The 12137-nt window shown below is 46.3% G+C and overlaps 1 protein-coding gene across 3 annotated transcripts in view; it reads right to left on the bottom strand.

The window, feature by feature from the left end:
- The window catches only part of MLLT1 (MLLT1 super elongation complex subunit), a 169972-nt gene extending 158568 nt beyond the window's left edge, over window positions 1-11404 (bottom strand). For 2 of the 3 annotated variants that reach the window (XM_069216395.1, XM_069216394.1), the window contains exon 1: window positions 11124-11403. In XM_069216395.1, the coding sequence (XP_069072496.1) occupies window positions 11124-11135 (12 nt within the window). In that variant the 5' untranslated portion in view covers window positions 11136-11403. Of the gene's footprint in view, window positions 1-11123 lie in introns of all 3 variants that reach the window. The other variant, XM_069216396.1, reaches the window with a different exon arrangement.
- Window positions 11405-12137: the final 733 nt, after the last annotated feature.

Genomic DNA, 12137 nt, shown 5'->3' with positions numbered 1-12137 from the left:
TCCATGGTGGGGAGCCTCTTCCAGTCCTAGAGGAGCGGTCCTGGGGGCACCCACAGCGGGGCCAGGGCCTCTTCCAGTCCTAGAGGAGCGGTCCTGGGAGCACCCACAGCGGGGCCAGGGCTTCATGGTGGGGAGTCTCTTCCAGCCCCAGAGAGAGTCTCTTCCAGCCCCAGAGGAGCGGTACTCGGGGCGCCCACAACTGGGCCAGAGGCTCCAACGTGGGATCCAGCCCCAGATGAGCGGTGCTTGAGCACCCACAGCGGGGGCCGGGTTCCATGGTGGGGAGCCTCTTCCAGTCCTAGAGGAGCGGTCCTGGGGGCACCCACAGCGGGGCCAGGGCCTCTTCCAGTCCTAGAGGAGCGGTCCTGGGAGCACCCACAGCGGGGCCAGGGCTTCATGGTGGGGAGTCTCTTCCAGCCCCAGAGAGAGTCTCTTCCAGCCCCAGAGGAGCGGTCCTCGGGGCGCCCACAACTGGGCCAGAGGCTCCAACGTGGGATCCAGCCCCAGATGAGCGGTGCAGGAGCACCCACAGCGGGGGCCGGGTTCCATGGTGGGGAGCCTCTTCCAGTCCTAGAGGAGCGGTCCTGGGGGCACCCACAGCGGGGCCAGAGCCTCTTCCAGTCCTAGAGGAGCGGTCCTGGGAGCACCCACAGCGGGGCCAGGGCTTCATGGTGGGGAGTCTCTTCCAGCCCCAGAGAGAGTCTCTTCCAGTCCTAGAGGAGCGGTCCTGGGGGCACCCACAGCGGGGCCAGGGCCTCTTCCAGTCCTAGAGGAGCGGTCCTGGGAGCACCCACAGCGGGGCCAGGGCTTCATGGTGGGGAGTCTCTTCCAGTCCTAGAGGAGTGGTCCTCTGGGCACCCACAGTGGGGAGTCTCTTCCAGCCCCAGAGCAGCGGTCCTCGGGGTGCCCACAACTGGGCCAGGGGCTCCAACGTGGGGAGTCTCTTCCATCCCCAGAGGAGCGATGCTGGAGCACCCACAGCGGGGGCAGTCTCTCCACCCTCCCCAGCAGACACAAGGCGGCGGCGGCAGTGGCTCCGCCGGAAGGCCCTGGTGCAGCCACTCGCCCTGCAAGGGCCGGGATGTGGGCTCGCCCGTCGGCCTAATTAGGCCCCGGGGACTAACAGTCAGGGCTCGGAGGGGGGCGTCGCATTCTTCGGGAGAGACGAACCGGAGCGTGTGACAGGGGCAGCGGGGCCCCCACCGCGGGCACGGCCGGAGCCCCGGGAAGGCGCTTTGTTACAGACACTTCACGCCGCTTGGCTGCTCCAGGCCTGTGTTTCTTCTGGTTTATGGCCCCGTGACACCTCTGCACACAAAGACGTACAAACCCACCACCGACAAGAATACACAGTGTCAGAAACGAGGCGGGGACTCTGCAGCTGGACGGGGGTACACAGTGCACGGACACGGCGACCCCAGGCCTCCGCTGGGCAGCACACCGAGGCACGCGGATGCGCACGCCAGGCCTCCGGGGCGAGGGCAACACCTGCGAGGGCGGATCACCGGGGCCTCGGTACTAAACCTGGCACCGCGTTCTCTGCTTCAGGAGAACAGCCCGCAGCGGACTCAATCCCCAGCCCTTAGTAGGCCGTATTTGCCTCCCTGAGGTGGCAAAAGTAGAACAGTACCTAAGAGAAACACGGCGGTTGGAGCTCAGTTCACTCGCTGCGGCCTCTGGAGACCAGAGGAAACCAAACGGAATACCCATACCCACCCCTAATGAAAGTCCACGTAGACATCAGTGCAGCTGGGCACCTCACCTGCAGGGCGACAGAGGGGACCGATCCAAATACTGCCCCCTAGAAAGGATGGCAGTTTGTTTATAGGGGGGCACTGTAGGTGGGCGGAGTGAGGCTAAAGGGTGGGAGAGATGACGGCTGGTCTTTTTTGGTGGTTTGCGTTGCCTAAATACACGAAAAAAAAAAATACTGTGAAAGTTTCTTTCAGCACCTCAAGCAAGAGGCACACGCTACAAGGCCTTCCAGGTACAGGATCTCTGAAATTGCTAGGGTCATTGGGAGTCACTGCAGTGGGGCCTGGGATGAAGAGTGGGCAGTCCTTAAATCACTCAAGGAATAGTTGGAATCCTGAGCACCACTGGCCATGGTATTGGTTCGATTCAATGGGGCATGACGCAAAATAAATAATACAGAGGAAATATACACATAAATTAATTAAATGAAAAACAATCTAAGTGCACTTTTTTTGGATACCAGCAACAGAACAGTTCTAGCTTTGTCAGCATAGGAGTCAGCTGTTTGGTGAACTCGCCACGGTCAGCCGGACAGACTGTTATCCCACCCAACCCCTGTAATCAAGAAACTTGCAACACAAAAGAGCTGCTCTTTTAAAGTTTTGGTGGTCGAGAGGGGAGCAATAGTAAAATGGTTAGCAACAGGCAGCTAAACCGCATAACCGGTTAATCTGCATTGGTTCTGTTACAGAGTTGCAGGACACTCTGGTTCTGTTACACATCTGTTGCACACTACTTCCCATAATTGAAAGACATAAAACTTTGTAAAGCCTTCACCTTGAACTAACCGAAGCATTTCTCTCAGACATTCGCAGATCCGATTTAGGTTTTACTTTTTAGGTCTGGAGGTTTTACTTTTTAGGTCTGGAGGTTTTACTTTTTTAGGTCACAAATACTGCTTTAGCTGACTCACCAAACTAATATATTATATATATACATACATACATACATATACACACACACATACATATACACACACACCGTCATTAGGTCAGACCGATCTGTCCAACTGTCATTAATATTTTGCCACTGTCCAACCACAGCATACACCACGGGTCAGCTCACTTCAGCCACGGTCTCTCTTGCACTAAGAATATGACATTTTGCCTGATTACATCTACCTAAAAAAAACACAAACAGAAGTGTACTTCAATCCAAGACTGGTCGGACAGCACTTTTCCAACAATGTTTTTTCTTTAAAATTATCATCTTTTTGGTCATCTGTTTGTTTAAACTAGGTATTTGTGTGACAATAATTCAAGGGCAATAATACATTTTCTTTATACCAATAAGAATTATATTTTTCTGTGTTGTGCATAAGAATTAAATAGAATTGCTGTGCATATTCTAAGCATGTCTCTCAACAAAGAAGCTCCTGCACTGTTCCATTAAAATTATGTGGTGACCATTTTTTAGATAAACATTAACTTTTTTGCAAGCATGTGGCCACCATATCTAGATGAGGGAACGATTTTCTTTTTTTTTCTCTTGGCATTTGCTTGCAAAATAAAATTTAAAAAAATCCACTACACTAGCTTGTTTATGTTGGTAAGTAACGTAACACTCTTGTAAATCTTAAAATTTTAATTACGTTTCACCATGTAACATTTACAGAAACTAATTATGAAAATGCTAGTGTCTGTTATTTTTGTTAACTAATTAACTAGGGTAAACTACATTTATTTGATGCATTCAAATGATTAAGGAAGAGCATTTAAACGTTTCCACAAGTAATCTAACCAAAGAGCAGATGATAAAATATTGTCATGGTTAATAAAGTATGTGCCTGAAAAGGGTAAGAAGTAATTCATAAATCAAGGGGCTCCTGAAGGAGTCACGTAAATTCAATCAAAATTGAGTTGATATAGTAATCCACCTTTCAAGGACTTATACATCAAATATTAATGATAAGGTGTACCAAATAAATTCTGAAGAATCTTTTCTTATTTTTTACCTTTGAATCTGGCAACAAATATTCTTACATTACAAATGTTTGTTATTTAAATTTGGCACCCCGCCTTAGAACACCACCATACAAGAAAAAGACTATAGGTGGTACATCCTTCTCCGTTCAAGCAGCCAAACTATGGAATTCATTACCCCCAACTATAAGAGTCACAGATAACTTTGTCTTCAGAAAACTACTCAAGAGTTGGCTCTTTCCTTCATAACCACCATATTCAAACTATGGACTGCATATGCCTATGTTGATAAATATTTTTTCTGATTATGTGTATATTTCTAGTTATGTATAGTTCTTTAGAAAATATGTATCACTACTATGTCATAACAATAAACTACACACACACTCTTTAAACCTGTTTAAGTATATTTACCCATGGTTTTAAATATGTATTGTATGTACATATATGTGGGCATATGTGTGTGTGGGCATATGTGTGTGTGTATTCATGTGTGTGTGTATTCTGTGCGTGTTCTGTGCTTGGCATGTTCGTGGGTCATTGCATGGCTCCTGGGTGGGTTGTTATACTAGATATCTATGAATCCCTGCTCATCTTATATCACACTTATCTACCCATCATCATGTCATGTCTCTATCAATCTATCCTCCATTCCCACTCTGACTCTTCCCAAATCCTTTCTACTACTTTCATCTCCTAAATAACTCTGCCTAAGCTCTTCCCTCCGCTTCCACATCTAACTCACCAAACCTCTTTACTATCATGACCTCCCAACCAACGCTACTAAATTCACCCTCATTTATTTCACCCTGCTACTATGATCTCCCTAACCCCTTCCACAGACTCTTACCTCCTCCATCCTCCTTTACTCATCCCAAGCCTAAATCCTACTACCATATACTCCCAACTAACACTTCTGGATTCTTTTCTCCTCCACCCCTCCATTACTCCAGTCAATCTAACTAACAAACTCTCATATCCACGTCTCAAATTAACTCATAATATTACTAAAACTGTAATCAAAATTTCCGAATACTAATCCATCACTAATTCTTGTTGGGTTCCGGAGTAGCGTGCTACTCGCCGAAAAGCGCTTTAACGCCTCGTCAGGGGTAGTAAGCGCTACATAAATACTATTACAATACAATAACAGACATCAATGGATATTGCATTATGAGTTTGTTTATACCCTGTCTCCTGGGGCAATATTGGTTAGCCCTATTGTGTTTGCATTGAAAAGGCATGACTAGGAAGAATTATATTACCTATTGTAGAGCACCTAATAGTTCAAAGCCTCATCAGTCGGTGGCGTGGACACTTCCCCTAGCTCTCCTGCTTGACAGAGTGAAGTTTAAAGTGTCAAGACTAAAAATTAAAAGCAAGTAGGCCAGCGTGACCGCTCGTTTGCACTGAGCAAATCAATCATGTTTGTTTAGGCTGAAAAGAGGCAATGTGAGGGCCCATTGAAAGGGTGTTACTACTTGCTGGGAAAGAGAGCTTCATCATGGTTTTAACATTGAATCAAAAAGGTGAAGACAGATGTTTGGATTTCAAGAAATTGAAAGAGGGTCAGGACTTGAGTGTGTGAAACGGGCACAGACTGTCATTACCAAACATCAGGCGTTTTCCCTATGAGCTGCCAAGTGGGGCCCACCTTTGCTGCTTGGGATGAACCTGCTGCATCTCCTGCCTGCAGCCCCTTAAAAATAAAATAAATTGTTTTAAAGTGTGCTTCTAAATCATTTTTTTTTTTTTATTAGGTCAAGCATAGCAACGGGCAAGTGCTGCTTTTCCGACGTGTTGGTATGTATTTGGGTTTTTAACCATGGCCAGCGTACGCCCATTACGATCACTGGTTCATGGGCTTGCAGTTCAAAAATCCTCTCTTTTTGTCGGTAACTGCTTTACATTCATCCCTCCTTAGGGCGGTTTTGTTCCCACCTTGGCCATCGACCCCGTTACATGGATAATTGCACTAATGCTTATAACTGACTGCGGGCGAGCTTCTTTTTCCTTTTGTCTCTCTTCGCGCTAACAGTGGCACATTTGAGTTGGCTCGCTCGTGTTAACTGTTTTACTTTTTATTTTCAGTTTGTGTGGCAAGAACGTTCCAGTTAGAAATTTACCACGCTAATAGCTCTAACTCGAGCAAACGTGAGACCCATTGCATTGCAAATGCTTGTTTGGGTGGTTCCTGTCTACCGCAGGTTTGCCACAAGCATAGTGGACCTTAAGAGTGATTTTTTTGGGTGGGGTAGGCTTTTGTTGCACAGGGCACAGTCCAATACATATACATTAGACCTCCACATTTGAAACAGTGTATTGCTTCATGTGATCTTTGTAACACACTTCAGTTTAGTATATTAAAGTGTATCACTGTACTGAGTGGCAATTGGTAAAGTGACAGATTCTAGTCATGAACTTAGAAACGTTCATGCTCCCACCACCACTGCCCTGATGAGGATACTATTAGTGCAGTAAAAGGAAAGTCAGCTACCTTCTAATCCCCATGTGTGGCCTATGGTGTTTCTGGAGATGGAGTAACATAATATTTGTTTTGCTTTTGTGCAGAACACAGCCCAAAGTAGTTTATTTAAAGGTGCTCCCATCTGAGAACGAAGGAAAAGGCAGCACAAGTGAAAAAGGTATTTGCCTAGGATCACACCATGTGGAAGACGGGATCGATCCAAAGTTTCCTGGTTTCATGTGCTATTAAGCCACTACATGGCTATCTCACTCGCTCTGCTTGTTAGGTCAAAGCTTACAGTTTATATTTAATTCTTTGAAGTGCTAAATCAGTGCACTGTGTTAAACACATCCAGGCCATGCATGTTTCATAAGTATTAGTAGCAGTAGTGTTTGGGGATGTGATGTTTTTATGCAGAAGCTAAAATGAAAAACAATCAAGGTAACCACACTAGGTCAAAGCATTGAGACAATGTGCTCCACATAGCTTATTCTTCCATTATCATTCACTCTTCCGTTTATAAATACACCCACTCCTCACCTGTATTTTTTTTTTTCATTATCTTGGGCAGCAAACCCCCGCTGAGTATCAGACAGTAAGTTGTCATTTAATTTTGGGCATGTTCTGTGGGGCGCGGATGAAATTTGGTTTTATCTTCAAAGTAAACCTAAGTGGAGACGATGCTGCAGGAGGAAGCAGCTTAAATTGTTGCGAAGAGTAACAGGAAGAGAGCCCTTTTCAAGCATGTTTCAACATAAGGTAACATAATGAATAGATTGTTAATCAGTTAATTAATATAGCCAAACAACTAATCTTTAGCAGGATGGGCGGTGCTGGTAGACAGTTGCTTGCTACCTTACACTGGCTCTCAAATCAGAAACACAAAACTTATCAACATAGCGGGGGTTTCACTCAATGAATTCCCAAAGTATTCAAACTATTAGACAAAAGGTGGTCGAACGTACTTTCAGATGATATGCTTCAGTGGACAGGCAAAAGCGGCTCCTGATAGTAGCAAATGTTAAGATAACAAGGCTGGTCCGGTTGCTCCCACTGGATAAATGGCACAAGGCCCTGTTTTGTTAATATATAAATACCTGCACTGTACGTATAATCAACAGTACATTCTTCCTGGCCTATGAGACTGTCTACGCCAAGCCCCTTGCTTTACTCTCTGAAAATGCGCCAAGGGTGACAGCTACAATCACTCCCAAAAGGCAATCTAAGTATTATACCTTCTAATCTTCCACATCTCCCTCTATGAGAAAGTACAACTTCCTTCTATTACCAACGTTTTTCTTACCACACTCAATGAATTGCCAATTTTAAGATTTTTTTGCATCAGAAAGTAGATGTGCCAGAGCAAAATATGCCCTTTTTTTATTATTATTATAATTATAATTAATAAGCCCTTTCTAGATTTTGTCAGATTACCTTTTACTGAAAATTAACATATTCCAGTGCATGCAAACCTCAGCAAGCCTCTAGGGAGCAGTAACTAAGCATGACAGAAGCGTAGGGGCATTGTCTTAGTCCCTGCTTGTGATACCTCAGCGGCATGCTTGCTCTGAGACCTCCCCGCATGCAGTTATCTCGAAGTCCTGTGTGCCTGTAAGATATCACCAGTGGCAACGAGCACTCCCACGACCCCAGAAGCCCACCCCTTTAACCACTCCTACCACCTAGTTCTAATAATACCTCTGCTCACTCCCAGAAGGAGACATTGGCAACCCTGTGATTGTGGAAATCTCGGATCCCCCCTAGAGCCGATAATGTCGGCTCTCCTGTGAATCGTTATGCTTTTCCTGTAATCATCCCAACACGCACATTCCTCCACGGCATTCTCGCAGGCGAGTATCGAGGAATGGAATAACAGGCTGAGCACTAAGAAAAAGTAGAATGTGACAAAACATGCAACGTAATAAGCGAAATAAAGTCCGCTCTCTCCAGCGCCCCATCATACATTTACCGATGGGTTACAGAAATGGAGTCAAGCACACACTCAAATGTCTCTCCTGTTAAACAATTCGCCCTCTCCCGCCCCACAAGCTGTAATTGCTAATGGATATACACATTTCAGATGCGTTCTTAAGAAATGTAAAAACAGGCAGTCTATAACGGAATATGTTCCCACGTGTGGACATTATGTTTTTTTTTTGCTGTACTGTTTCAAGCGTTTCAGGACAGGGTTTCCAATGAGGCAAAACGGGCCCGTGCTAAATATACCAGGCCGTCTTCCGAGCCACTACAAAAAACAGAGAGTTCAAGATCTGTAGTCTGGTGAAGTCAATAAACGCAATGCCTCCGCCGGCTTCTGGCACCTTGCACCCATCGCACCAGCCATCCATTGTTTCAGTCCCTGTGTCTTCCGTTTGGGTAGGTCTCACAATCCGGTTTTAATGGGCCTCTTTGTGCGAGTGCCCTGCCATCTATTGGTTCTGACTCCCTTTGTGAAGCGCATTCATCGCCTGCCCGGCTGTATGAATACATGCCACTAGTGTGGGTGTAAAGCGTGGCATTTCACTTCATGTCCTCATGCCTGGAAGCACCGACCCCCGTTAGTGAAGTGCTTGCGATCTTCTATTGTTTCAGTATCAACCATCCTTAATTACTCGAATACCTTCCACTCGTAATGATGCCCTGTTTTAACGGATGCCCTTGCACAAGTGTGCACCCTTTGTTTGTCGCTCTCTCTATTTGGACAAACATAGCAGTGGCCGCTATCCAAACACCACTCCGATTGGAGATGGACACACCCCTTAATTGTTTTAAGGCATGCTCCGTGTATATGGGCCCCTGGTCCTTAATACATCTATTAATATCACGTCTTACAGGCGCATGATCCTCTATTGAACACCCGGCTCGTTATTATTTAGTGTTTGAAGGATACACATTTACATAGTTACCCTCCCCTTTATACACTACCGAGAAAAGAGACCTTCGTGTAGATGCCTGTACTCTGTTTCAATACATACAACTTTAAAAGGTGCCCGTGTATGGTGCACAATTCTCCAGTCCCCGAGTACCCGCCCCTCTGTGTCAACCCTCCATTGCATACTGTACCTGCCCTCTGAAAGATGCCCGACACCGAAGATGTAAGGCATGTCCCTTGTGTAGAGGCCTCCAATCTGTAGCTTGAAATCGTATGCTTTACCGTCAGGTTTTAGTGTTACGTTATTTGATTGAGCCCCTTGACAACAGCATCAAACTATGTTGATACCTTGCTTTAGGTGCATTAAGACACTCGCTGCTTAAGTGACTGTCCTTTTGTACAAATGTCTTAAACCGCCGACAAAGACCATGTCGTTCCCTTATTGTCACTGATTTTAAATAACCCCTTGAACTACCCCCTCTTCCCGACTTTCAACCAGGATTCACATCCCCAAAAACCTTTACTGTCCCCGAGCTCACACTTCCCAAATTCAGATACATTCTTGTTATCGAAACTGCCCATAATGATTAGCTGTAGTTCCCTTTAATGATTAGCTGTAGTTCACTTTCTGGGCACGCCATCAATACATTTAACACCCTTAACGCCAGGCATTCCATTGTGTTTCTAGCCTACTTCGCGTTTCCATTCACAAGCACGTTTTGCTTTGTGTAAACAGAGCACTGCTAAAGCTTAACACACCGAACCAGCCCCAAAACGTGACCCACGATCCCCACATTTCTAATAAGGCCCTGATATATTAGCCTAGATTTTAGAGGCTCGTAAATATATATAAATATCACCATATCTTCCAAGCATCAAAGGGCCCACAATAATTTCATGTCTAGAGCCATTTGTAGATCGTAGCCTCCGGTGCCCTTCCACCGCCTGATATATCGCATTCATTGTACAGCCCGTCACACAGTGTCCTACTAATCGCTCCGAGACTGCTGTAACTGATGCCACCAACATCTCACTACAGAGAGCGACCTAAAGTCTGGGTGCAAACTGTTTACAAACAGTGATTGTTCGCACCGGCCTCAGCACGTTATTGCCCGCTAATCCTGTTAAAAGCACTCCTGTAATTTCAAAAGATACCCAAATTCGAAATATAAACTGGCCAACCTACATACACCGTCAGTGATTATCGCGCAGGACATGGAAACACTTCCCACGTAGGGTCAAAACAAAGACGAAAATCCCACGTAGCATGTTGCCTATGTAGTCAAGCGCTTTACTCAAATTTCACTTATAAAGGGCTAACTAGTCCTGACGAGGCGCTGATGGGGGTAAGCACTCTACAAAATGTTAAAATGCAATAGTTCAAGCCAAGAATCCTAAGGTTGGACAGTCCATAGGGACGTCTCCAATCCAAAAGTTGCACCGGTAAAGTGCCAAGGCAGGTACTCTGGAACAGATTAACGATTCTCTCGGGCTCACTGCCTGACATGGCATAGGCGTAGCCAGTCTTCCCTGATCCTTAACAGTAAAATTCCACTAACTTTGCCATGTCTGTATCAATAAGCTGATACCCAAACAAGCCCTTTGACAACTCATAGCTAGAACTCCCCAAGAGTCTGTCACTTTGCCTCACATTCCCAAACAAAGCTTCCCACTGTCCCAGTATATGCAGAGGCGTGTTAATGACCATCCCTGCCCCTTCACTACCCTCTTTCCGACCCGACAGCTCAACCACACGCCTGGCTACGGCTTCCACACCTTTACCAGCACTTAGTCCCCTTGCCAATAACTGCCCCATGATACCTGCCTGCCCAGCTCCTACACCTGGATGCATGCCCGCCTGCGTGACTCGCAGACCTTTCCTTGGCATCGCCTGATCATGCACATAGCTGACATTGTATGAACACGTTGACCACAGACACACCCCTCTGCCCGCAGCTCCTTGTCCTCTTCCACTGCCCCAGACACGACTGTCAGCAGTCCAAGAACCCCGTCTCACACCCCATGCTTATTTTACACCCAGCAGCAGTCTGGCCCAGCCCGTAGCTGGGCGTCTACCGCCACCTCGCTTCCAGAGAAGTCCACTCACCTGGTTGTCCATAGCTGGGTCCCCTCCTCCTCCCACAGCTGCACGGTTCACTTCCCAGGGGCTCCCCTCACGGGTCTTCTGGTAGTATCATTCTACGCCTCTTTGAGCGCGGGGCCAGGTCACGCGAGCCCCTGACGGAGGGACCGAGGGACGGCGGCAGACAAAACAAATCCAGCCAGGATCCTGCCCCAGCCTAGGCCTCGGCTCCCTCCGCACGCAGCAGCAGCCAGGGCCAGCGCGCGGCCAATTGGCTGCCAAGGAGCCGGAGAACCCGGCTCAAATCTGGCCAATCACAAATAAAAGAGGGAGGGACTTCCTCCCTTCTATGGCAGCACCAGGGCCGTAGACACAGAAGTAAGACACACACACGAGCTGAGCTGAGCAGCAAACGATGTTTTGCATCTAACTATTTAGGTGTGACGGAGACGTGGAAACAAATCGCCATCTTGGCGTGTTGTACGCTTTGGTCCGCCAGGTGCAGAATGAAGAAAAAGTCACCGTTTTTTATCAGTTTAACTAATTGTGTTAGGCAATTAGTTTTGATAATTACAATTAAAGTGAAAAAGTCAACCACATTTTCGGAGGTTACTTCTTCTTAGAACGTGGCCAAAACATATAGGCAACTGTGTTTTTTCGTTTCCCACAATGTAGTTATCGTGTAGAATTTCCATTTAAATGAAACAAAAAGTCACAGGCTGCAGGAGGTCCGGGGTCACCCCCTACGGCACATATCACGTGGCAACGGAATGCCCTCTTTCTTTCTTCGTTTTTAAGTCTCAAAGTACATCGCTGCATAGCAAGAAAACTTCGTCTTATAATACATGTCATTGTGTTGATAGATGTTAAAGATACGCTTTAAACATTTTTAATCTGTCATCAGTAAATGACAAGCGACTTTACGATAGAAACACATGTACGTGGGAAGTCTACATTTGGGTAAATGTCTTCTAAAATTCCCCTGACAAAACTATATCCTGAGTTCTAGAAATTTTCTGTGCTTTGTACCTACAAAAA

Source organism: Pleurodeles waltl, chromosome 12, assembly GCF_031143425.1.
Source record: "Pleurodeles waltl isolate 20211129_DDA chromosome 12, aPleWal1.hap1.20221129, whole genome shotgun sequence".
NCBI lineage: Eukaryota > Metazoa > Chordata > Amphibia > Caudata > Salamandridae > Pleurodeles > Pleurodeles waltl.
This window is presented reverse-complemented; position numbering and strand designations above follow the sequence as displayed.